The sequence below is a fragment of the Tetrao urogallus genome, assembly GCF_951394365.1.
Source record: "Tetrao urogallus genome assembly, chromosome: 1".
In the NCBI taxonomy this organism is placed as follows: domain Eukaryota; kingdom Metazoa; phylum Chordata; class Aves; order Galliformes; family Phasianidae; genus Tetrao; species Tetrao urogallus.
Window position 1 is genome coordinate 193,787,873 of NC_136813.1, and position 26,585 is coordinate 193,814,457.

General features: G+C 54.1%; 1 protein-coding gene across 1 annotated transcript in view; it reads left to right on the forward strand.

Moving 5' to 3' along the window:
• Positions 1 to 26,585, forward strand: part of SHANK3 (SH3 and multiple ankyrin repeat domains 3) — a gene marked incomplete at both ends in the record, with an annotated part of 295,242 nt that overhangs the window by 180,191 nt on the left and 88,466 nt on the right. The window contains one exon of the mRNA XM_079534115.1: positions 9,047 to 9,122. Within this exon, the coding sequence (XP_079390241.1) occupies positions 9,047 to 9,122 (76 nt within the window). The remainder of the gene's footprint in view (positions 1 to 9,046; positions 9,123 to 26,585) is intronic.

Here is a 26,585-nt window from a genome sequence, read left to right on the forward strand (position 1 = left end):
TGTTGTGTTGAGGGACGTGGTTTAGTGGGAGCTATTGGGAATGGGTGAACGGTTGGACTGGATGAGCTTTGAGGTCTTTTCCAACCTTGGTGATTCTATGATTCTATGATTCTATGTTGTTGGCAGAAAGTGAATCAGTGATGTTATTCATCCTTATCAGGCTTAAGGTTTCCTCTCCGCCCACTCTTTGTATGACTTCCCAGGTTGGAGGATGCCACGTTATCAGCACTTTTATCTCCTATTTCTGGATCCTGGAGTCTTTCCCCAAACCAGACCTGAAAGAGTTCCCTTCCAGAACCCTTTGGCTCCTCAACTGCTGTGCTTCCAACTCGAGGACCCCCATCCTCTGTTCTGCAGAGCTCCTCGTGCAGAGTCGCTGTGATGTGGGTGTTCTCCTTCTGCAGGAGTGTGAAGCTGAGGATGAGAGGCAGGAACACAACCAGTCCTGCCTCGCTGTGCTGGAAATCCCTGCAGCTGCACAGTGTCACCATCCCTGGCGGCCCAGTGGGCGCCATACCAGCAGGATCTCCATCTCCCCGCTGGCACCAAGTCCTGGGCTGGTTGGGTTTCCTTGCATGGCAGTGAGGTTTGGCAGAGGGACAGCTCTCACTTCAGCTCTTTATTCTTCATGGTTCTTTCTCTTGGCCAGGTGTTGGGACAGCACTCATCTTCAAAAGGTGGCCTGGCTCTGAGGCATGGCTCCCTCGCATGCTTTCTGCTCTCGTGTCTATTGGGCGCCATTTCAGGGCCGCTTCAGTGGGACAGCACATTTTTGGGTGTGCTTTAAGCGGTGTGAACACGTCTGCTGTTGGTTGTCTGTCACATGCTAACGTGGCCCTGTCTTCTGGCGAGGCCCTGACAGAGCTGCTGAGGCCATCAGGCACCTTCCTGCTCTGCTGCAACGCACGACTCCAGAAACAGGTTTAGGAATGGGGTATGGGAGAGGATTTGGGCTCCCCAAGCGCACCGGAGTTTGGCAACCCGACGGCCATCTGAATATCTGGTTGAGCAAGGCCTTGAGGTCAGGACCAAGCAGCAAGCAGCCTCTGTGCCTCGTGCCACTGTTCTCTGTCATCTTACGCCATCTTATTTTGGGTGCCCAAACGGCTCTCGAAGCAGGACCGTGGAGCTGAGGGACAAAACTGGAACTCCCGATCCATCAGGTTGCACCCAGTGAGTGGTCGGGGTGAGGGGAGTCTACGCCGTCCCCCTCCACTTCCTGAGAGGTGTGGGCAGTGAAGATCACCCCTGTCCCCGCTGCCTCCACGTCCCCAAGGCACACGTTGGTCAGTGCAGATCGAGGGATGCAGTAGAAGGAGGAGGAGACATTTTTCCAATTAAAAACCAACCAACCAAACACAAAAGTGAGGAATATTGGAGATGCCCAGAGCATGAAAGGCTCTGATTAAAGTTTAGGTCACCTCAATTCTGACATTTCTTAACCGCGTTCGAAGCAGGCACACGCTCAGCCTGACCACGTAGCTCACAGGCAGACAGACAAGCGTGGATCCATTTCTCTCTTGCTGTGCTGGTGCCAATAAATGCTGTCCCCTGCTGTCTCCATCCCCTCTGATTAGCGCCCACTGCCTGTAAGCTGCCTCTTTTCCCCGGAGCTGTGAGCACAGCTCTGTATTTTCCCAGCACGTGGTTGCAGAGTGAGGGGATCCCTGGGATGGTGGGACAGCAATTTGTTGTGCATTTGGAGTGGCAACGTCTGTCCTGCGCTGTGCCCTGCGATGCCAACGGAGCTGTGGTCCAGGTAAATGGGGAAAAGGCTCCCGGGTCCCCGTGTGACACAGACAGCTTTTGTCCTTGGGGGGCACAGCGCTGCACAGATCTGCAGAGCAGAGGGGACGTGGCACAGCAGATGGTGGTGATGGCTCTGAAGGTGCTGGTGTGACTCTGTGTGCTTGAGGGCTCCTTTGCTGAGCTCCCCGTGTGCTGTGTGCGTTCTGGGAACCCAAGTGGAGCAGTGCTGGATTGTGGCTGTGGTGCCAACCGTCCTGGGCAGCATGGAAGTGGCACTGCTCCATCCCTGTTGATCATAACACAGCCACTGCTGCAGGGTTTGCAGTGGGGTTTGGCACTGGTGATGTTCCTGGAGAGCTCCTGGAGAGCTTGGAGATAACGAGGAGCTTGTGGTAGTTCTCAATGAATCTGTTTTATGGTTATTTAAAAAAATGATTATTTAAAAAAAACCAAAACACCAACAACGTGAAGGAAAAGGTTCATGATAGGGGCTGTGTCGTCATCTCTGCAGTGCTGTGAGAGCCGAGGGCCTCTCCAAGGTCCGTGAGCTGCCCAGCTCATGGGGCAGCATCTCCAATGGGCATCTTCACAGAAGCACAGAACCACAGAGGTCAGAAGGGATCATTGTGTCCAAGCCCCTGCTAACACAGCTTCCCTGCAGCCACACTGACAGGCATCCAGATGGGTCTCGAATATCTGCATGGAAGGAGCTTCCATGGAAGGAGATTCCACAACGCATTGCTTGGGGCGTTGCTCTCCCGGTTGCTGTAGCCCTGGGAGTCAACACATACGGGGAAGTTTGCTTCTTTATTTTGTTAACGTAGGAGAAATTAGACTTTCTGGGATGCCTCATCCCTGGAGGTGCCCCAGGCCATGCATGGGGCCCTGGGCAGCCTGATCACCCTGGGAGGGTGGTGGGGCTGCGTTTGGTCCCTTTCCAACCCGACCTGCAGCTGTGTGGGTGGCACTCCTGGAGATTTTTGTTGTGGAAATCGGTGTAAATCTGCGTGGGGCAGCACCTCTGAACCTCTGAACCTCAGAGAACCTCTGAACGGCGCCTCTCAGGGCCGCTGCTGCTGGGTTTGGCAGCTGAGTGGTGCAGCTCGACTGCTCTCCCTGTTCCCCTCAATCTGACGGCTGTCCGGCTCAGCCCTTGCGAGGGGTGAAGCACTGAATGCTGCTCTCTGACTCACAGTTATTTGAGAGTCGACTTTCAGCTTATTTGTGGTTTTTTTTCAGTTACAGATGGGCTAAAAACTCTAACAAGCATAATCACATTGCAAGCATAACTCATAAATGAAGGCAAGAAAGACTAATACAATTATCTCCTCGGTGCATTTGTGCAACGCTGGCCAAAGTTGCTCCAAATGATTACATCTTGTACATAAATTATTGTATGAAACTAATTATGCTACAGCAAGGCTTCTAGAACTATTCGCTTTCAGAGGAAAGTTGCATTTGAACTTCAAAGAATAAAGATCAGTCGTGGGGAAAACAGCAACGAGTCGACTGCCCTGCATAAAACCCGGTAACAGGCACAAATCACTGAGCAAATACATTCTTGGGCTTCTCTGTCTTCAGCCAACAGAGCCAGGTGCCGCAGGGCTGTGAATGAGCCGACTCTCCTGGTGATGCTGGAAGGAAGGGAAGAGTCACACTCGAAGGGTTTCCACGCCTGCTCGCGTTTGAAGTGAGGTTTGCTGATGCTGGTGCGCAGACGTCTGAGCTGCGGCCGCCAGAGGAGCGCGTGGAAGCAGCTGGTGGCAGCATCCCCCACGCTGCAGCTCCTCGGTGGCGTCCATCGCGATCCCTTCTGGGCTCGGATGCCACGTGCCCTTCATCTTCTCAGCGTAGTTCAGCATTTCTTGCTCTGAAATAATTCCCTTTTCTCTCCAGCGCCGTGCTGGGAGGCAGCCCCAGCCAGATTGGCTGGCTGGCACCAAGCCTGGAAGAAGCTTTAATTGTGGTGGCATCTGCTCGTCAGCCTACTCCGAGTCAGGTGCTCAGCAGCGCTGTTTGGGACGCGTGGGTCTCAATTCACAATGGGCAGCAGCTCTGCGAGGGCCGCGCTGGGCTTGGAGCGGGCGCCTGCGGGGCTGCAGCAGAGCAAGGACCTCTGTGCTGGCTCCCAATGGAGGCACCGCTGCTGGGAGCCACAGCTCGTTGAGCCCAGCCTGGGTTTGCTGGCATTCTGCACCAGCAGTCCCAGCATGGATGGAGCTCGTGGAGCAGCACAGCTCTCTCTTGGCACGCAGAGCCGAGAGCTGCTGGGCTCGTGGTCCGGCTGCTGCAGGAGGAGGCGGCTGCCCGCCGGTTCTCCTGACCGAGAGCATCGTCTGCGTGTGGTGTCACTTCTAGAGTGGTGAGATGGTTCAAAAAGCAACGCATCGGGGCTCCCGTGAGGGATTGGTGAAACAGAGCTGGGGCATCTGTGAGCCTTTTCGGTGGGTGAGTTGGCACAAGAAGCGTCTGCATACTGGTGTAGGCACAAGTGCAGGCCCCAGCTTCCTCCATCCCCGAGACAGCATCTCTTCTGACTTGCACATTACTGCTTTTAGTGTAAAATTTCAATTTAAAAGATTGTATCCGTTTGAAATCCTCTTTTTTGACCAGCGCAGAATCTAATTGGTATCTCCCTTCCTGAGTTCCTTATCTGCTTGATGGCTTTATGGTTTGTGATGACCTTGACCTCTCAGTGGTTCGATGCAGCTCTTGGCTGATAGCAGCAATATTCCTGCTGCTGTATTACATGATTTAAGAGATCGTTTTCCAAAATCTGACTCGTCATGCTTCACCCGGTGCTCCGGTGCAGGCGTCTGTGTTGTGCTGCCCAAAGCCCTCAGCTTTGTTGTGCAGCCACTGGGGAAGGTGCTTGCTGGGGGCACCCTGGCTGCAAGGACAGCCCTTCGTTTGTGTTGGACACTGTGCTGGCCTGTTCACCTCTGAGAATTTGTGCTGCTGCAGTGCCTGCTGTGACACAGGAGCAGCTGATCACGAACAGATGATGAAAGAGAAATTGCCACTCACCATCAGAGATGCATAAATCTTGCATTTAATTAGCTGAAATGCAGTACTTAGAAGCGTAGCTCCAACATGCTGTAGAAAGAAAACGTTATCTTTTCACATTCCAAAAGATTCATTTTTTTTTCCATTGGTAAACCAGTGTTTGCTGTCTGAGACAGGGACCAGCCCAGTCCTGGAGGACTCACAGAGCTTCCTGTGCCATCAGCTCTGGCCCAGCAGCACTCTGCCCTGTCTGCATGACAGCTCCTGCTCTCCTGCGACCTTTTCTCTGGCACATCCAGACTTCTGTTGGCCAGCCGTGGGACATTCCGCGTTCTTGTGTTTTTATTTAGTGCCAGGAGGCAGGCTTACCTAGAAAAAATGATTTTGAAAACTTTACAAAGGCACTTTACAGGTGGTCTGCGGAGCAGCTTGAGCACAGCCTGCATCCATCCACGCGCTCCTGCTGGGTGCCAGGCTGTAGTTTTCCAGCGTTCTGTGTTCTCTGTTCCCATTTCCCTGCTGGCACAGCTCCTCCCACAGGGTGCCCCAGGAGCTGGCACCTCCGCGCCCGTTTGCTCCCTCGTCCCTAAATATAGAGCCTCCCTCTCCACACCTCTCCAAAGCATTCGCTCCTCTCCATCCATCAGCCTCGGTCCCTGATGCCTCCTTGACGGCTCCATTAAACACACACTCCGCAGCAGCTATATTTAGAAGTCAGGAAGAGAACGAGCCTTTGGGCTGCGGACAGCCCATAAATCGAGCGCTCTTCACAAAGTCACCACTCTTCTATCTGGAACGAGATCAATAGAGGTGTTTGCAGATGAGGTACAAGTGTCTGTGCACGCATGGACGGGAGGCAGGAGATGAGGAGGCAGAGCCTGGCAGAGAAGGGAGGAGAAGGACCTAAAGCACAGCTGTACAGGGGAGGGGGGGAGTGGGGCTTCCTAAGGGCCCCCACGAACAGAAGTGAGGGAAAATGCATCGAGCACGGTGTGGCAGCAGGGCTATGCTCATCCCTCACAGGGTCGGAAAGGGGCAGGAAACATCTCTGACCCTCTGCATGCCATGCAGCAGGTGGTGGATGTGCTCCCCTTGGCCGTTAGGGTATGCTCAGCTGGTGCCCCCCGTGGAGCCCAGCCCCTTCCCAGTGCATCCATGTCCGTTTGTACACAACTCTGGATGCTGATTCCTGGGCTGCGCGTTGGCCTGAAGCCCCGTCCTGATGCTCTCCATGCGTTTCAGCTCTCTGCTGCGCTCCTCCTTGCGCGGTGCCCCGGCCTCCTGGGGGGCTCACGGTGGGCAGAGCCGGGGCTGCCCCTCCCCTTACAGCCTCGCTGTGCTGTCCTGGTGCTGCAGCGGTGTTGAGGTCTCTCTGTCCAGAGCCAAGAGCTGCAACCCTTCTGCGGCTGGGCAGGATGGGGAAGGGGTGCTTTCAGCCCCAGGTGAAGGGGTCAGCTCCTGTAGCTGTCTGGCAGCACCTCGCCTCCCGTCACTGCACCCACCGCTCCTTATCGTCTCTACTTCTTGGCACAGCATGTCTTTTCCTCAGGAAGGTTAATTCCTCGCTTCTTAGAGACAGTTTCTCCCAGGACCCCCAGGACGGGGCTTGGTGGAACATCACCTGTCTGGAGGACCCAGCAGGTAAACAGCAGAGGGGCTGCTCTGAGAGCTTTGGCTTGCTTGGGGCCTGCGGGGCCAAACGAGGCCTGTTGAGAGCCTGCAGGGCCAAACAAAGCCTGCTGAGGGCCTGTGGGGCCAAACAAGGCCTACTCTTCACCTGGGGGGGCCAAACGAGGCCTGCTCGGGCCCTTGGGGGCCAAATGAGGCCTACTTGGGACCTACAGGGCCAAACGGTACCTGCTCAGGGCCTGCGGGGCCAAATGGTGCCTGCTTGGGGCCTGCGGGGCCAAACGAGTCCTGTTGAGGGCCTGCAGGGCAAACGAAGCCTGTTAAGGGTCTGTGGGGCCGAACGAGGCCTGTTGAGGGCCTGTAGGGCCGAATGAGGCCTGCTCGGGACCTGCAGGGCCAAACGAAGCCTCTTGAGGGCCTGTGGGGCCAAACGAGGCCTGCTGTTGACCTGGGGGGCCAAACGAGGCCTGCTCGGGGCCTGCGGGACCAAATGAGGCCTGCTGTTGACCTGGGGGGCCAAACGAGGCCTGCTCGGGGCCTGCGGGACCAAATGAGGCCTGCTGTTGACCTGGGGGGCCAAACGAGGCCTGCTCGGGGCCTGCGGGACCAAATGAGGCCTGCTGTTGACCTGGGGGGCCAAACGAGGCCTGCTCGGGGCCTGCGGGACCAAATGAGGCCTGCTGTTGATCTGGGGGGCCAAACGAGGCCTGCTCGGGGCCTGCAGGTCCTGACCGCCCCGCGGCCCCGCTCCCGGCGCTGCCTTCTCCGCTGTGGAGCGCGGGCTCCCCCTGGCGGCAGCACCTGCCGTGCGCCGCTCGACTCGCTCACCTCCACCGCAGCGCTGCGGCATCGCGGAGAAGCGACGGATGCGGCCTTGTGGCGATGTCTGTGGGTTTGGGAGCGGCGCAGCGAACGCTCAGCTCGCACACCGCGATGGAAGAAGGAGAGCCCGTTGTGGCGAATACGCTGGGAGAGCCCTTCGGTGTCTGGGAAAAAGAAAGAGCAGAACGCAGGAGGATGTGGGAAAGGAAAAATCCCCAAGAAGGCAGAGCTGCCGTTAGCGAATTAGTTTTTATGTTTTATGGTGAAGTGAGTTGTTAACTGTTATGCAGCCTTCCCTTGTGGGGTGGAGGTGTGTGTGGGGGGCTCTGCCCCCAGCAGGATGGAGTGCTGGGACAGCAGCGGCGGTTCCTGGGAGCATGAGAGCAGAAAAAAAGGTTTGAAAGCTTAAAACAACCTCATCTGGTTGGCAGCGACAGCAGAACCCAGAGATGCAGGGCTGGAAAGGACCCCTGCAGCTCCCCCCACCCAGCTGCACAGCGTCCAGCTGGGTTTGGATCCCTGCAGAGGGGATCCCCCCCCCCCCCCTCTGTGGGCAGCGGTGCCCCCACAGCCCCAAGGTCTTCCTCACGCTCACACGGAGCTCCCCTGGCTCCGTTCTGTGCCCGCTGCCCCTTGTCCTGTAACCAAACAGAGCCCGGCCCCCTCCTCCTGACCCAGAGCTCCAGCTGTGCCCCCCTGTTGCAGAGCAGAAGGGAGCAGCACCTCCCCACCCTGCTGGCCGCGCTCTGTGCAATGCAGCCCAGGGTCCCGTTGGCCTTTTGGCCACCTTGTGGTTGGCTCTTGGTCAGCTGTGAGCTTCCAGGACCCCCGGGTCCTTCTCTGCAGAGCTCCTTTCCAGCAGCTCTGCCTCCTACCTGTACTGTTGCAGCCTCTTCTCGGTAGCAGTTGTCATTTTTGGATTCCAAAGCAGGAAAAAGCAAACATTTGTTTTGCTTTGGCTGCACACAGCTTGTGTCCCAGCCAAAGAGGAAATTGAGTCTCGTCCATGCTCCGCTATCCATGCCCTCTCCTTTCTTTTCACCCCTTCTAATCTCCCTGCTCAGCAGCATCAGATGGTTTGGTGTCCCATCACCCTGCTGCAGGCGTGGATGAGGTGGTTCAGCGTCACTCAGCCCAGTTCATTGCGAGGCCTCCAGTGCTTCCTGTAGGTTGTTTGTTGTATTAACCCCGGGCCATGCAAATAAATTCACTTTTGGTAGCGTGATGTCAGTTCCTTCTGTGTTAGGAAGGATGGTTGCTCCCAGCAGGGGACGCAGTGCCTTGGGCCATGGAGCTGCTGGGGATGGCGCTGCTGTTCACATGCAAGGGGTAACAGAAGTCTTTGGGTTCCTTCCTCCCCTTTCTCACGGCTTTTACGCACCCATTGGATCCGTTGACCCCCTGGTGAGGAGGACGGGAGCTGTTTCCATCTCTTCTGTGGGATTTGCATCCAAATTCCCTGAGACTGGCAGGATTCAAGTGGCCGAAGGGCAGGGGGGATTCATCTGGGACGCAGGACACACCTTGGCCTTGCAGGCGTCGGTTCTCCATGGCACTGCTTTGGAGTTTTGATGCAATTTGATGCTTTGGTGCACTGAAATCTGCAGGCTTAGGAGTGCTGGGAGAGAGATCTGCTGTTCACAGAAGCTGCTGTGCACTTGGGACGGCACACAGCCCTGCGTGGGGCCGCTCGCACTGCCACGTCTGCACGCAGATTATGGCTTGTTTTCCACTTGGTGCTTGCATGAGAATGCGTTCACTCTGTACACGCACAGAGGAAGCAGACACTGACCACTGCTCTGTTAGCTCTCAGCTCTGCACTGTGTCTTTTTTCTTGTAGAAACCAGAGAAGACAGAACAAAGCGTCTCTTCCGACATTACACTGTGGGCTCTTACGACAATTTCACCTCTCACAGGTAAGCGCTTGGCTTTGTGGTTACAAAGGGATTCATTCTCACGGGCAGAGCGTCCTGCTGGCTCAGCACTCTGTGCCACGCGGACTTAACAGGAAGGGAGCTTTGCTGCTTCCAGTCAATCCAGTTACAGCCTCAGCTGTTGGATGTGGCTCACTGGGGTGAGACGTGGGCACAGAGCAGGGCACTGCGTCTGGTTCGTGTCTCGCTGCAGGAGAAAAATGTGCTGGGAACGTTTTGGTGCGCTCAGGAAATGGAGGAGATGCGTTGGGTGCGGACGGAGCGCGGCGTTGTGCTGAAGGGAGGGGTGCTGCTGGGTGTTCACTGCGTGTTCTGTGCACGCGGGGCTGCCATCCTGGTGCTCTGCTTCACGGCATCGATGGAAGCAGCTTCGCTATGGAGAACGGCAGGCAGTCAGAGCTGGTGCAGGAGGGGCACGGGATGCATCCTGGCAGCAGGGAGATGCTGCTGCTGCGCTGCGCCTGGGCCCGAGCAGTCCTGTGCAAGAGCAGGGTTCCCCTTTGGGCCCAGGAACGTGCTGCTGACACGGGGCTTCTGTGTGGGGCACCTGAGGGGTGAACGTGGGGCTGCTCTGTGGAGTCCTTGCTTGCAGTCGGGCTTCGGTGCTGTTCAAAGCTGTTGGTCGTTAATGTAACTGGACGGGCATTATTGCACATGAAATAAGCGTGAGTGACATGGAAGGAGCAAGTGGTGACAATTCATTATGCTAAGCTCTCCTCAAGCCTTTGAGCTTGCCAACGAGGCAGTGAATGCAGTCTGTTTCACTGAGCTGCTTATCCCAAATCTGTCTCCGTAGCTCTGAACATTTTTTACTCCGAGTTATGGGCGTAACTTGCTTGGATTTTCAGAAATCCTGTGACATGCTTCTTCGGGGCTGTTTATATTCTTAGCTGATCATGGGACAAAAGAGAAAGTGCCGCTATGACTCAGAAAACAGCAAAGAATCAAAACAGGGAGGGAAAAGCACGGATTCCCATGGCGACCAAACGCCCCATGGAACTCCCTGAGGGTCTGCACTGGGACCACTGTTTGTTCTGGGTCTTGAAAAGGGCAGGAAATAGGTCAAAATCTGCAGATGATTCAAAGTTGCCTTTGTTGAGCAAGACAAGAGTGGATGGATGAGATTGCACCAAGCTGGGTCATTAACCAGTGTGATAATAGAAGCATTTCTTTGGCCACGGTGAAAGACAACAGCCAAAGAAGTGCTCTGAGCTGCTCTCACCCATTTAAGGTTTTTCAGCTCTTGGTAATGGCTTAGGAATGAAGTCCTGACTTCAAATCAAATCAAATCAAATCAAAATCAATCAAAGTGCAATTGTTGGGAAAGGAAAAAGGAACAAAACAAAGGTGAAAACAGTTGATGGTTGGTGTTAATCTGCACTATGCACACCGACTGGAGCCTGCGTCCAGTTTTGGTCTTTCAGACTTGAAAGATAATTCATCAGGAGAAAACTAAGTCAGCAGAGCAAACGAACAGGTGCTCCTGGTGGCGAAGTGTCTCCCGTTAAAGGGTGAGGCTGAATAGGCTGAAACTTGGCCAAAATGGGGGCAAGATGCATGGATTGTTCTGGCGGTGGCTGTTTTGCCCATCATGGCCCTGTTTCTCCAGCATCAGCTGGGGAGGGGGGGAGCTGTGTGTAGACATGTCTTATCTGCACAGTTAGCCACGAGAATGTATCTTTTCATCTTCACCTTCCCCAGGGCTCCGTGTCAGGAGGACTCAAAGCATCCTCTGGGCCAGCTGAGAATGGCTGTTTGCAGGCTGCACTCCTAACCCTGGCAGGACACAGGGCTACCTTTGGCTTTTGAAGGTTTAGGCAGATCTTGTGGGGTCGTTCAAACAGGCTGAAGTGTTTCATCTGCAGCCCCGTAATGTGGAGCATAGTTGTGCAGCATCAGAGCACGAGCACAGCTGCTCCGGGTCGTGCTGACATCCCTCAGGGCAGCGTCGTGCCCTGCAGCAGTGCGTGGTGCAGAGGGAGAACCAAGCAAGCAGGTTGCTGCTGCATCTCCCCAGCCTCTCACCCTGCCTGCAGCGCTTCGTGGCTCAGAGCCAGAGGCGATGTATTTGTGTTTAATAGCACTGACAGACTTCTGTTCCCCTGGTTTGCCCCGTGGCGTGTAACTCAGGGCTCGCATTCCTCTGGCGTGCAGACGGGGCTGGGAGTGTTGGCGGTGGGGCAGGGGTGGTGCTGAGCACTGGGGACACACATCTGCTGCTTCTGCTGCCCCAGAGCGTGCTAATAAGAAATGAAGAAGTTTGTTAGAGCACGCAAGCCTCCCATTCACCGAAAGCAGGAGTACAACACAGCCTTGCCACTCAGTGAAAGCCAAGGTCGGGCTGCTGCCGTTGCCTTCCTTGCATCCATGCAGTGCTGATGGCCGTGGCCCCATCTGAAGCCCTGGAGGTGAGTGCTGTGGGAGCAGCTGCTCCGTGGAGCTGCTCTGTCACCAAAAGCCACCCTGAGGCCGGAGCTCCGTGCTTCCACGTTGGGGCTGTGCCTGTGCTCCACGCCAAGGCTCGCGACGTGGCTCCTGCTGAGCACAGTCCCATTGGCAGCTGGGGCTGCAGAGTGGCCCTGGGCACAGGGAGTGGAGCCCCGAGTGCGTGGCAGTGGATTAGAGGGGAAGCAGAGTGGTGTCTGCAGTGTGAGGGCTTTAGAATCGCCTTAATAAATAGGGTACGTGGGTATCTGTCCCCCTTCTTTGCAAACTCCATTCCTCTGCGCTGCTTGATGAGAGGAGGGTGGAAAAGAGTGGATGGGGGGAAATTTCTTCTCTGAAAGAGCAATCAGCACTGCACAGCTGCCAGGGGCGGTGGGGAGTCCCCATGCCTGGGGGTGTTTGGTGAGCACAGGGATGGGGCACTTGGGAGTCTGGTGAGGTGGTGGAGTCTCCTTCTCTGGAGATGTTCAAGACCTGCCTGGATGCCTACCTGTGCGACCTGATGTAGGGAACTGCTTTGGCAGGGGGGTTGGACTCGATGATCTCTGGAGGTCCCTTCCAACCCCTACAATTCTGTGATTCTGTGATTCTGTGATCTCAGAACCAGTGACACAACAGGGAACATGGTCAGTGGGCACGGTGCGATGGTTGGGGCCGTGCTGGGGATCTCAGAGCTCTTTTCCAACCTGAATGGTTCTGATTTTTTAGTTTGCTTTCATTTCTCGCCGCTCCGGCCCGCTAGCAGAAGGCAATCAGTTGCACCAATCCCCCCTTACGCCGAGTGTTTTATCCGTGATGGGAACTGGTGAGTGATTGCCCTGCCTTTAGCACATCCCAGGAGCCTTTCCATTGTGTGCTCCCTCCCTGTTCCTTGAGAGAGCGACGTGCTGGGGCTGCTGCCCGTCGGCGTGAAACCACTGCAATTAAACATTTGAACCGAGGGATCCCTTTGAAGCAGAGATCAAGAAGTACCCAAGGTGCAGCAAACACGAGCACAGTTTGCAGGAGCGCTTATTCCATCATCTCTGCCTTCGCTGGAGGTCTCAGATGTGGGAGAAGATTAACATAATGACAGCGTTTGAGGAGCAGCTTAAAAAGTCCTGGAGAAAATTGCACACGAGTGACTTCAGATTTCAGGAGAAGTCTTTGAAGCAGTCGCAGGTTTGAATGGGTCTCCTGCACAGCGGAGCAGGGAGCAGCATTACGAGGCTGAGCGGCAGCTTTGGGGTGGGGTAGGGATGTGATTTACTCTTTTTTTTTTGCTTCATAAGGTAAAAAGAAAGCTACGAATGCGTGGAGGGATGTATTTCAGAGCACGAGAAGATAGTAGGCTGTGTACTGGGGAAAAAAAAGTCTTTCCTTTTGTGGAACCGGCCTCCGGGGAAGCAGTATTTCAGAGCTCAGAGCCTAACAAGTGCATTGCCCGTAAGAAATGATGGCTGCGGGGTCCTTGGAACAGGGGAAGGCGGCTCGGGGCGCCTTCCCACCTCCCATCAATGCCGTTCTGAGGCAGCTGTGGAAAGGAGGAAGCAGAGCTTGCATGGGAGCAGGGATCTGCTGGGGTGCACCCAAGGTCTTGGAGAGCAACGAGAGACTTCCCTGGGGACCTGAGGATGAGGAAGGCAGCACGGAGCTCAGCGAGTGTAATCCAGTGTGCCGTAGGAGCTGCATCCTCCAGGATTGTTCTTGGCGGAGCGAGGCGGTCGCAAGGGGAATTGACTTCCCTGATGAACCATGTAAAGGGAAGAGATTAAAGTGGTTTTGAAATTAACTCTATAAAATTAAGAGCCCCCATTCTACGTGGCACAGCTGGGAAGCAAAAGAATTGGGAGCAACAGACAATTTAGGATTATTTTCTTTTATTCAGTCGTGGGGATTAATTGACCAGGAAGAGAGATTACGACAAGTCAGCGCTCAGCAGCCATCTGGATGGGCCTTCCCTGAAAGAGGAAAAACACGAGGGAGTCACAAGTGGGGATTTCTGTGCCCTGAAAGGAAGAGCCCTCCAAAGGCCACCTGGTCTGCAATAAGCAGGGACCCCCACAGCTCCACCAGTGCTCAGAGCCCCGTCCCCTGCCCTGGGTGTCTGCAGGGATGGGCAGCAGCACCTCTCTGTGCAACTGAGCGGTGCCTCACCGCCCTCAGTGCGAAGCCCTTGCTCCTTACATCCAGCCTAAATTCTCCTCTCTGTTAGTTGGAATCCATCTGCCCTGCTCCTGTCACAGCACCCTGCTGAGCTGGGTTCTCCTTTCTTATGTTCTCTCTGTTGTACGTTCCAGTCTGTGTGCAGCCTCCCTGGTGTCTCCAGGTCCTGGCAGCGACGTGTGCCTTTCGCCTCTGAACTGGACAAGCACGGCTACCTCAGCATCAGCCGTGTGCTGCAGCCTGCAATTGTTCTGATGGATTGAGCGAGCAAATCAGTAATGGAAAGGATTGGTAATGTCTTCTAGAAACCATTGGGAGTGCTCCAACGGCCCCTATTTCTCCCTTCCCCTGGCACAGAAGAGAAGAGCAGCAGTGTTTTCCCCGTACAAATTCAGTTTGGTGGCTTCCATTCCTTTCATGTCTCTGAGTCCTATTCTGGAATCACTTATCTGGGCTGTGACCTCACTCTGATGGCATTTCTGCTGTGGTGATGGCATTCCTCACCTCCTGCGCGTCCATCCCTGGCCATGAGTGCTCCTGCAGACAGTGCAGGACAGGGCAGTGCAGGGCAGGGCAGCGATGGCCCAGCAACAAGCTGCATCCCTTCCCAGAGCAGGACAAGCAGAACCTTCTTGAGCCGAGTGTGGCTCTGAGACCACGCTTCTGATTTCAAGGCCAAGTTCCATAGGGTCATGGGCAGCCTGCCATAGTGTTGGAAACCCTGCCCATGGCAGGGGAGTTGGATCTGGATGGGCTTTAAGGGCCCTTCTAACCCAACCATTCTGTGGTTCTCTCATCTTTAAGGGCCCTTCCAACCCAACCATTCTGTGGTTCTCTCATCTTTAAGGGCCCTTCCAACCCAACCATTCTGTGGTTCTCTCATCTTTAAGGGCCCTTCCAACCCAACCATTCTGTGGTTCTGTGATCTATAAGGACCCTTCCAAGCCAACCATTCTGTGTTGCCGTCATCTTTAAGGACCCTTCCAACCCAACAATTCTGTTGTTCTGTGATCTATAAGGACCCTTCCAACCCAACCATTCTGTGGTTCTGTGATCTATAAGGACCCTCCCAAGCCAACCATTCTGTGTTGCCGTCATCTTTAAGGACCCTCCCAACCCAACCATTCTGTGGTTCTCTCATCTTTAAGGGCCCTTCCAACCCAACTATTCTGTTGTTCTGTGATCTATAAGGACCCTTCCAACCCAACCATTCTGTGGTTCTCTCATCTTTAAGGACCCTTCCAACCCAACCATTCTGTGGTTCTGTGATCTATAAGGACCCTTCCAACCCAACCATTCTGTGTCGCTGTCATCTTTAAGGACCCTTCCAACCCAACTGTTCTTTGGTTCTCTCATCTTTCAGGACCCTTCCAACCCAACCATTCTGTGTTGCTGTCATCTTTAAGGACCCTTCCAATCCAACCATTCTATGGTTCTCTCATCTATAAGGTCCATTCCAACCCACCCATTCCATGGCTCTGTGATCTTCAAGGGCCCTTCCAGCCCACCCATTCTAGGATTCTATTCCTTTCCATGCTGCAGCCTATTTGTTGATTGCTTCCATCTGCTGTAATGCCATGTAAGACAGTTACCAACGTGTGCCACGCACTGTGCACTGATGCTCCTATGAGCTGTCATCTAGGAAGCAAACAGCAGGCAGGGAATTGAGTGCTGCGTCACTTTTTCTGTCATTCTGTCCATTTGTGGCTAATTAGCAAGCTGATGGCTAATTAGCAAGCCAGTGTTACAGGCAGGGCTCGGTGAGGAGGCTGAATGGGACCTGGGCAGTCGCTTTCCAGAGCAGTCATGCAGATATCCTGCAAAAGGTGCTCAACACTTGAAAACTACGAGGGGGAGTGAATGTGGGACAGCCTTATGGTGCACCTGAGCCGATGGGCAGCTGGGAGGCCGCCTGTGCTGCAGGAAATGGGCTTTTCTAGCAGCATCCCATCTCGTGGGAAAGAGGCAATTTGCACTGGGCTGGAGCAGCGTGCATTTCTATAGCAACAGAAAGTGTAGAGGGAGAAAATTAAATCTCTTCTTGCAAAGCTTCTGTGTAATTCCACTCGTCACGTTAACGTGCCGTCAGGATTGTCGTGGAAGATCTTTTGGGGAGCAGCACCTTTTGGAGGCATTTCCCTCACTCCCTGAAAGCTGTAGGACACGAAATAGTAAGAAGTGAACTCCCACAACCTCCTTGCTTTTCATCACAGCAAAGTGCAACGTTTGGCACTTGGGCCGTAGGAATCCCAGGCATCCATACAGGCTGGGAGGAGCAGACCTTGAGAGCAGCCCTGCAGAGCAGGACCTGGGGGTCCTGATGGGTGAAAAACGGACCATGAGCCAGCAGTGTGTGATTACAGCTCAGAAAGCAAATGGGATCCTGGGCTCCATCAGCAGAGGGGTGGCAGCAGGGACAGGGAGGGGATTGTCCCCCTCTGCTCTGCTCTTGTGAGGCCCCATCTGCAGCACTGCATCCAGGGCTGGGGGTCCAAATACAAGAAAGACAGGGAGCTGTTGGAGAGGGTGCAGAGCAGCCACAAAGATGAGCAGGGGCCTGCCGCACCGCCCTGCAAACAGGCTGAGGGAGCTGGGCTGTTCAGCACGGAGCAGAGAAGCTGGGGGTGAGCTGAGTGCAGCTGCAGGAGCTGAAGGGAGCCTGCAGACAGGAGGGGAGTCAACTCCTGGCAAGGGGAGATGGCAGCAGGACGAGGGGAAACGGCTGGAAGCTGAGGGAGGGCAGCTGGAGGTTGGATGTGAGGGGGAAGTTGTGTGCTGTGAGAGCGGGGAGGGGCTGGAACAGCTGCCCAGAGAGGCTGTGATGCCCCGTCCATCCCTGGAGGTGTTGGAGGCCAGGTTGGATGGGGCCCTGGGCAGCCTGGTCTAGCATTAAACGTGGAGGTTGGTGGCCCTGCATTGGTGGGGGGTTGGAGCTTCCTTGAGATCCTTGAGGTCCCTTCCAACCCAAACCATTCTGTGATTCTGTGATTCTCTGCCCTTTGTTCAGAGCTGAGATCCCCCCTCCCGCAGCACAGCTATCGATGGAAGGAAGCTGGTGAGTGCCCTCCTGCCCAGCATCTCCTCCCGCTGCCCTCCAGCCAACGCGTGCTGAGAGCAGAGGATCGGGAAATGATGTGATGTCAGCAGTGCGTTGTGGTCAGTTTGGGTCCTGCATGCAGGGAGCACCATGGGCAGGTGGTGGCAGCTGGGCACGGCAGCACATCTGCCCCATCCGAAGCCCTTTTGGCTCCCGTGATCTTTGGGGCTGGTAGCCTCAGCAGTGCTCATCTGCCTGGTGATGGATCCGAGTGGTCTGGGAGCCCACGTGGGCACATCTCACAAAGGGTGACACACAGAGGGTGTTAATAGGAAAGAAACAGAACGTCTACCAAAGCCCTGCTGCTTCTATTGGAAGGTACCTACAGCTGGGCTCCTAAATCAGAGCTGGGAGAGATCCAGAGGAGAGCACAGGGGCAGTCAGAGCACAGAGCATTGAGGGAGGGCTGCACAGCCTGGGACTGTCAGCCTGGGAAGAGGAGCCTGGGGAAGATCTGACAGAGTTGATAGAGTCATGTGTGGGCAAGGAGAAGGTGAATGTGGAACAATAGGTATCTCTCTGTACAAAGGGATGAGGTGGCACTCGGTGGAATTATCAAGCAGCAGGATTAAAATAAAACAAAGCACTTTGTCACTCTGCAGGTGGATTTATTCGTGCTGCGTGATGTGGAGGCCAAAAATACGAACGCGTTCAGGAAGGGAGCACAGAATTAGGGGGGAGTACATTTGTGATCAGGAAACACCTTGACCTGTGCGGGGTTTGGCATTGGGTCACCGCTTTCAGAAGCAGGAAAGGAGTCCCATGGGGGGGGGGATCAGGGTCCTGAGTTCTGTTCCTTGGGGTCTTCTTCCCTTTGCTCCTTGTTGCTTTGTTCATAGGCAGACATGGTGTCACTGAGCCCAGTGCCACTGCTGGGAAGCTACTCTGCAGGTTGGGCTGGAGGAGCTGCAGGGCTCCCTTCCATCCCCCACGGCTCTGCAGTTCTGCTTCTGTGTTCTGCAGTGCCCGTGGCCCTGCCTTCTGGCTTACCATTGCCATTGGGTGGAAGGAATCCGTCCCTCTGCATGAAGGGCTCATTTGAACACTCCAGCCTAATTAAAGAAAATAGTCACAGGTCGCATAGAACGTAAATTGGTGTTCCTTCGTGCTGAGAATGCACTAAGTGAGAACATGCTGGAGCATTTTCATTTCTTTTCCACCACCTTCAGAAAAGGAGGAATGGTTCTCTGAGTACTGGACAGCTATGGAACTGCTTTCTTTCCACGTTGCATTTCTTTGGCCTTTGCAGCTATGGAGCTCAGCTGCTTTCTTTCCACATTGCATTTCTTTGGTCTTTGGCAGCTATGGAGCTCAGCTGCTTTCTTTCCACGTTGCATTTCTCTGCTCTTTGGCAGCTATGGAGCTCAGCTGCTTTCCTTCCACGTTGCATTTCTTTGGTCTTTGCAGCTATGGAGCTCGGCTGCTTTCCTTCCACGTTGCATTTCTTTGGTCTTTGCAGCTATGGAGCTCGGCTGCTTTCCTTCCACGTTGCATTTCTCTGCTCTTTGGCAGCTATGGATCTCAACTGCTTTCCTTCCACATTGCATTTCTTTGGTCTTTGCAGCTATGGAGCTCGGCTGCTTTCCTTCCATGGTGCATTTCTCTGCTCTTTGGCAGCTATGGAGCTCAGCTGCTTTCTTTCCACGTTGCATTTCTTTGGTCTTTGCAGCTATGGAGCTCAGCTGCTTTCTTTCCACATTGCATTTCTTTGGTCTTTGGCAGCTATGGAGCTCAGCTGCTTTCCTTCCACATTGCATTTCTTTGGTCTTTGGCAGCTATGGAGCTCGGCTGCTTTCCTTCCACGTTGCATTTCTCTGCTCTTTGGCAGCTATGGAGCTCGGCTGTGTTCCTTCCATGGTGCATTTCTTTGGTCTTTAAGAACTTTGTCTTCATGTCGGCTGTTGGGTGTCTGTGAGTGAAGCATAAACGTTCTCAGTAACGCTGCACTGTGTTTCATGGTTCTGTGCCATGTACAGTGCAAGGAGAGCGGAGACTCTGTCATCTGGCCGTGGTGGAGAAGTTCACGGCGTGTCTCTGCAGTCAGACCTGTCTGCCTGACCTTATCAGCACGGCTCCGTCATAGTGTGCAATTAATTCCCATCTCAAACGTGAGAAATGAGTTTGATGAATCACGAATCAGGAGCTGCAGGGAGCAGCCTCACGTGGGAACGCGTGGCACCGCTGCGCTGCTCGCTTGGGGTGCAACAAACTTTTCCTTGCAGGGGTTCCTGTGGTGCAGTGGTTTGGGGTTTGTGATGAAAACCCCGTTTTCAGCATCAGGTGCTGCTGAGCAGTGCTGCAGGTAGGATATTCCAGTGCACGATGTGTCTGCTGTCACAGCCTTCCCCAAGATGGCACGACGCATCCCTCTCAGTCATTGCCATCTCCCTGTGTGCACCAAGCCTTGCTGCTGCTGCTGCTGCTGCTGCAGGGCCCCCCCAGATGGAAATGGTTAACGTATTGCTGCATGCATTGACTTGGAGACCTGAAGGAGCAGAAGAGGAACCCACGACACCTCTTTAACTTCAGAGTGTCTGAGCACTGGGATGAGCAGCGTCCTCCCCTTTTCTGGACAAGAATATCCGCTTAATGAGGGACAGAAGACACTGCAGTGCCCTCGGTGAGTCACTGCCAATACTGCACATTTGTAGGCAGGGTAAGAATCCCAAATGATCCGGGCGATGGAAACGCTTGTTTGAAAAGGCAAAGATGCAGCTCAGTAGAGGAGAAATGCAAATTACTGCTTGCAAAAAAGTCCCCAGCTGTGCCAACGTGGGATGGCGAAGCGCTGGGGGTGCAGCAGCTCTGCAGAAAAGACGTGGAAGTTTATGGCAGTCCTCAGCTGAGCATCCATCGGCAATAACAACATGTGCAAAAAGGTGCTGGGACATCCAAACAGGAGTCCTGCAGGCTTTTAGAGTAAATGCTGTCCTTAGCTTGGCTCTGGTGAGGTGTAAGGTGGGATGCTGTGCTGAGGGAGCTCAGGGTGCCTGTGCTGAGATCCATCATTTGCACTGCAGAGGATGAAATGGGGATGAACTGCTCTGTGCCTTCCTGAGTCAGACTAGGAGTTGTCACAGCCACAGCAAGATTCAGTGGCCAAAGAGGAGCACAGCATCAGCAAAGTTCACCTCCATGGTTATGGAAAGGTCTCCCATTGGTGAATAAAGGACCTTTCAGGCTGAGTTCTGAGTGTTTTGGTGCTGGAGGATGGCCGTGTTTCTGCTCTGCGTCGCTACCTGCAGAAAGCAGCGCTGGGAAGGATGCTGCACATTCCTCACAGAATCTTCTTGGTGGATTTCGGTGGGTTTTTTTCATTTGATTGGAGGCTTCTGGTTCTTGTTCTTCCAGAGAGGAGGTAATCGGATCATCACGAAGAAATGGAATTTTTACAAAACCGTGCCAAACGTTCTTTCCTCCAGCACTTCTTCAACTCACAGCGGTTCAATTCAATAAGCAAAAATTACCATAAACGTCTTCTATTTTGATAAAATATTAGTGATGAAGGAGCAATTAGGTTTAATTTGACTTCCTGTGCCTCCCAGCCTGCTGCATTTTACCTGGATTTTACTGTGTTTGCCTGCAAAGACTCCTGGTGGACTCACATACGAGCGCTCCTGGGATGGAGCCCTCCTGCAGGTTTGGGCAGATGAGAGGCATCCTGCAATGCCAGGGAACAGAGAACTCCTGGATTTCTCAGCAGCTTCACCTGGGAGGTTGTTTCTTTATCATGCAGAGGGTGGTGAGGCACTGGCACAGGTTGCCCAAGGAGGCTGTGGATGCCCCATCCCTGCAGGCATTGGAGGCCAGGCTGGATGTGGCTGTGGGCAGCCTGGGCTGCTGGTTGGTGACCTGCACACAGCAGGGGCTTGGAACTGATGCTCACCGTGGGCCTTTGCAACCCAGGCCATTCTGGGCTTCTATAAGTCTATGATTCTGTGACTCCCTATATTCTTCAAATGCAGCCACCCCATTCAAATGCATTCCCCCCATATGACTGTTCAGGTGTTGATACATCCCTGTATGGCCTCCCATACTGCTGGCTCTTATCCTGCTCCGAAAAGTTTGGGGTTCGCCTGTCCCTGGAGCAGCATCCAGGAAAGAGGGGCGAAGAGGGGCTGTAAGCAGGGGCTGTAAGCATTATAGATTTAGAACCAGGAGTCACAGTTTGCAGGCTGCCTGGTCCGCTCCCAGCGTGATTTGGAGAAGCTGAATGGCAGTGTCAACTCGGAGCTGTCGCTGAGGAGCCCCAAGGAAGAACTCAGCACTTTCTTGACATGTTCCATTTCATTGCCCATTCCGGTGGAAATCCAGCCTCATTTCAAGGCTGAATTTCAAGGCTTTTGAGTCACATCTCGAAATCTAATCTTTTTTTTCCCGCGTTCTTTGAAAATTCTGGCATACCAAAAGCGTTTTCCTTCTGTGATGTTCAGGACGGTGATCTGCATTCCTCCTGACCTTCTCTTTGATAGGAGGAAATCGTGCTGAGTTTCACGCCGTGAGGCCGCTTTTCCAGCTTCTCTGCTTGCTTCTTGCATTGCCTTGGGACCTCAAATGTTTCCACATTGGTCTTGAAGACCACAGGAGCGCTGGGCCGTGCCTCACCACGTGTACAGCTTTTGTTAAGCCCAAGATTGCCTTTCTTCACCTAGTAGTGATGAGAGGTAACATGGTGGCAGTATCCCCTTCTTCCAGGTGCTGCTTGCCAAAACATCTCCTATCCTGCAAACACAGAGCCCTTGGGGTCGATGCTTTGCATTTACCTGTGTCCAAACCCTTTCTTGTCCCGAGGCTTCGTGCCACGACGCAGATCATTCTGACCATCGCTGCTCCGCTGCGGCAGCATCCTTAGGAGTCTGCCCAGTCTCTGCAATTACTTGGGCTGTCTCCTAACATCTGTGGTCAGCCCTGGGACTCAGCCCTGGTTTCTCTTCCATCTTCCAGATAAAGCATTTTGTTAATTTACTTAGCGTTGGTGTCAGGCTGATAGTTTATGGCTCTGGTCTCATCCCTGGCGTTCCTTCAGGGCTCTGGAATTTCCCAGGTTTCCAGAATTTCTGAAATAACTGGCTCTTGTTTCTGAGATGGCTCCTCAGCTGATTTCTTTAATGCTCTTCAGCGGAAAGCATTCTGGCTCTGCATGTGAAGATGCTTTACTTCAGCAGGCGCTGCTTCGCGCTCTCCGTGGAGGTGACAAATTTTCCACATATATCATGCTAGTAGATGTTGACAGCGGCCAGCTTTGTTCCAAATTCAGCATCAAAGTGCCTACTTTACATTTCTGCCTTTCCTCCATTGTAGCTCGCATTTCATCACCCACCTCAGTGCTGGGCTTGGGCCACCTCGTACTCGTAGGCTCTCTTTTTGCCCTAGAGATGCTGTAGGAACGGTGTAGAGGACATGCTGGAGGAGGAGTTGGCACCTGCTACAAGTTGCAAGTGGAGAGGGTATCTTCAGCCTCACGGGACAGTGGGGAAAGAGCTCTGAGATCCCCAATCCAACCCCAATCCATCCCACCATCCACATCCCCAAGTGTTTAAGGGCACCGAACTGGTGGCACAGTGCAAATGCTGCAGGCAGAGCGAGCAGAAGGAAATGGAGGTACTGACAACACACAGACATCCTCCGTGCAACCAAACTGTGTCCAAATGAGGGGCAATGGACCCTCACCTGGACAGGCTAAAGGCAAAAGCACTCCTAAACCTCGGTCCACTGAAGTTCTATGTATGGCTATGGATCCCTCGCAGCCTTAAGGGTTCAGGGCTCCTGTGGGATTTGCAGGCAGTGGCGATAAACCAAACCTACCAGGGTGTGAGCAGCCCCATCACAAACCTTGGTCCCCAGAACCAATCCGTGCCAACCCCCACTTTAAGCAGAGCAGAGCAGCCTGGGCCAGCGCCCTTCAAACACCCCCTGAGCCCACGTGGGCACAGCACAGGGATGGCCAGTGGGGCTGGGGGCTGTGGGGCTGGCAGTGGGGACTCAGCAGGGCTCAGCACCGCGAGCAGGCTGTGCTCCAGAGGAGCGGTGGGCAGCAGAACAGAGCAAGGGGTGACCTGACATGTGGTCAGGGTGAGCAAAGACAAGGGCCTGGCATAAAGAGCTGTGAGCTCACAGACTCCCTGAGGTTGGAAATGACCTCTGGGATCCCCAGTCCAACCCCAGCCATTTGCCCACATCCCCCAGTGCCACATCCCTGTGCTCACTGAACACCCCCAGGGATGGGGGCTCCCCGCTGCCCTGGGCAGCTGTGCAGCGCTGACCGCTCTTTGCAGCACAGGTTGTTCCCAATTCCAACCCTCCCCAGCACAATGTGAGACCATCCCCTCCTATGCTACCAAGCTTCCCCTGTGCTCAGAGTGACTGCCGTTGCTGGGACAGGTTTGTTTGCTCACTGGTTTTAAACTGCTTTTTGGCAAATGTTTGCCAAGGTTTTCTTTGCAGTGTTGGTGCCCTGAAGATGTGCTTGCAGGCTGTGCTCATAGCCTGTGCTCTCGTCTTCTCCTGGGTTGCATTCCTGGAGTTTGGCTGACTGGAACTCTTCCACTAAAGGATCTTGTGGCTTGTGTTAAGGTTTCAGAGAAGGGTAAATCAAATGATGATATATCAATTGGGAATGTGGAGCCCATAAATAGGAGGGGAGTCAACTCTTTGATAGGGTAGATAACAGCGGGACAAGGGGAAATGGTTGGAAGTTGAAGGAAGGAAGATTTGGGTTGGATGTCAGGGGGAAGTTGTGTGCTGTGAGAATGATGGGGGCTGGAACAGCTGCCCAGAGAGGCTGTGATGCCCCGTCCATCCCTGGAGGTGTTGGAGGCCAGGTTGGATGGGGCCCTGGGCAGCCTGGGCTGCTGTGCAATGCGGAGGTTGGTGGCCCTGCGTGTGGCTGCAGGGCTGCAGCTTTGTGATCCTTGAGGTCCCTTCCAACCCAAACCATTCTGTGATTCTGTGGGATAATTAGCATTCAAACAGACTTGACTAATTATTTCTAGACAGAAACATGGCGAGTGCAGTTCTGGAGATGGAAAGCAAGCTCAAAATGTTGACATGGTTGCTCAAACCTTGATCCTTGAGGTCCCTTCCAACCCTGGCCATTCTGTGGTTCTGTAATATGCACTGTGAGAAGGAGGAGGTGATGGAGGTCCCCACTGAGATATCTGTGAGCAGATGGGCCCCACACAGTGCCTGCATGGTGAGAACCTCAGCCTGTCCTTTGCAGGCTGTTGTCCTTCCTGGGACTCTCTGGGAGGGCATCATCTTCATGGGGTTGGGGTCAGGCATGGAGCTCAGCCCCCACCACGATGCCTGCCCCACTCCTGGGCCCTCTGCCCCCCTTGGGACCCACAGGGTCCCAACAGCACAACGCTGGGTCCTCGCTGTGTGCCTTGAGCTGAATCCAAGTCGTACAGCATTCAGTATGCTGACATCAGCTGTGGGGATTTGCAAGTAGCTTCTTGGCCCGTCTTCTGGAAGAGATGCTGAGGAAGAGGAGATTCATTGCAGAGGAATTGTGATCGCTGGTTTTGGCACTTCACATCAAGGGCCAAACGAGGCTTGAGGAGGGCAGGGGAAATTCAATCATCAAATGGGCAGCTGGATGCTTTGCTCAGAGCTGTTATTTAATAACGGCTCCCACCGGTGTTCTGGAAGAGCTGCTTTTGCCTTCATGAAATTAAATATCGTGCTTTCCCCAGTGGACTTCGTAGATCTTGTGGCAAGGGGGGACCGAGCCCGAGGCCACACAGCTGAGCTGCTGCTGCTCTCCTGACTGCGTGAGAGGTGGAGTGCTGGCTGGTGGAATTCCTTTTACAGGGGAAGGCAGAAGAAACAAGGATGTGTGCAGCAGCAGCCTGCAGGGCTGAGCAGCACGGAGAGCAAAGTCTTGATGCTGTGCTTGTCCATTCAGCTCTATGGACCCGAGCAGGACACACCAACAAACACACACTGGAGGCATTGGTGCTGTGGGCAGCAGCACACACCACAGCCCGTCCCTGGGAAGGGCAGATCCCAGAGCTTTGGGAAGGCACAGAAATGCTGCAGGATGCACACCGTGCACAGAGGGAGCAGCAGGAGCCTCGTGGTGCAGTGCTGCTGCAACAACCGCGTGGTTTGAGCAACCATGTCAGCATTTTGAGCTTGCTGTCCATCTCCAGAACTGCACTGGTCATGTTTCTGTCTAGAAATAACCAGTCAAGTCTGTCTGAATGCTAATTATCCCTCAGAATCACAGAATGGTTTGGGTTGGAAGGGACCTCAAGGATCACAAAGCTCCAACCCTGCAGCCACACGCAGGGCCACCAACCTCCACATTTAATGCTAACCCAGGCTGCCCAGGGCCCCATCCAACCTGGCCTCCAACACCTCCAGGGATGGACGGGGCATCACAGCCTCTCTGGGCAGCTGTTCCAGCCCCTCCCCGCTCTCACAGCACACAACTTCCCCCTCACATCCAACCTCCAACTGCCCTCCCTCAGCTTCCAGCCATTTCCCCTCGTCCTGCTGCCATCTCCCCTTGCCAGGAGTTGACTCCCCTCCTGTCTGCAGGCTCCCTTCAGCTCCTGCAGCTGCACTCAGCTCACCCCCAGCTTCTCTTCTCCGTGCTGCAGAGCCCAGCTCCCTCAGCCTGTCTTTTTGGGGTGGTGCTGCAGCCCCCTGCTCATCTTTGTGGCTGCTCTGCACCCTCTCTCCATCAGCTCCCTGTCTTTCTTGTATTTGGACCCCCAGCCCTGGATGCAATGCTGCAGATGGGGCCTCTCAAGAGCAGAGCAGAGGGGGACAATCCCCTCCCTGTCCTCATATAATAATGAGTTTCAGATTTATAACTGATGCTACAGAGAAATAAAAGCCTTTTTCCACATACATCATCCTAGTAGATGTTGACAGCGGCCAGCTTTGTTCCAAATTCAGCATCAAAGTGCCTACTTTACATTTCTGCCTTTCCTCCATTGTGGCTCGCATTTCATCACCCACCTCAGTGCTGGGCTTGGGCCACCTCGTACTCATAGGCTTTCTTTTTGCCCTAGAGATGCTGTAGGAACGGTGTAGAGGACATGCTGGAGGAGGAGTTGGCACCTGCTACAAGTTGCAAGTGGAGAGGGTATCTTCAGCCCCACGGGACAGTGGGGAAAGAGCTCTGAGATCCCCAATCCAACCCCAATCCCACCATTGCACCTCTGGGTGATGTTTTAAGGCATAGAGGCCCTCTGTCCCGATGCTGCAGGCTGGATGTGCTCACCTGCAGCCCTGCAGGGCAAAGCAGCACGCGGGGCTCCCGGAGCAGTGGGCTCATGGAGGTTGTGTGGAGCTGCACCTTTTTGCCTGTGCAAACACCAGCAGTCGCGTGCACAGCGGGGAGGACGTGCCAACAAATCACAATGGGGTTTGTAATTACTTTGTGGGGGTGTAAATTACTGCTCAGGCTGCAGGGCAGGGGGGAAGCGAGCCATAAATCAGTCCCTGTTCCTCCGCCGGCTGCTGCCACGCTGCTGCTGTGCATGTTTGGGAGGCTGATTTTCACTTATTGCTTGTTTTGCTAGGAATGCTAATTAACTTCCAGGCCTGTGATTACTTGGATCGCTTTACCTTTTCCTATTTCTTTCTTTAAGTCTCTGCTGGGTTGTTTTTTTTTTTCTTTCCTGTTCTTTGTGGAGGAGCTGTCAGGGCTGCTGTACGTTGGATGTGAACCCATCTGCTCCCACGGTGCAAGTATTAATTATCCAAGTGTTTCCATTCCTGAGGGATTTTCTTGATGTGATGAT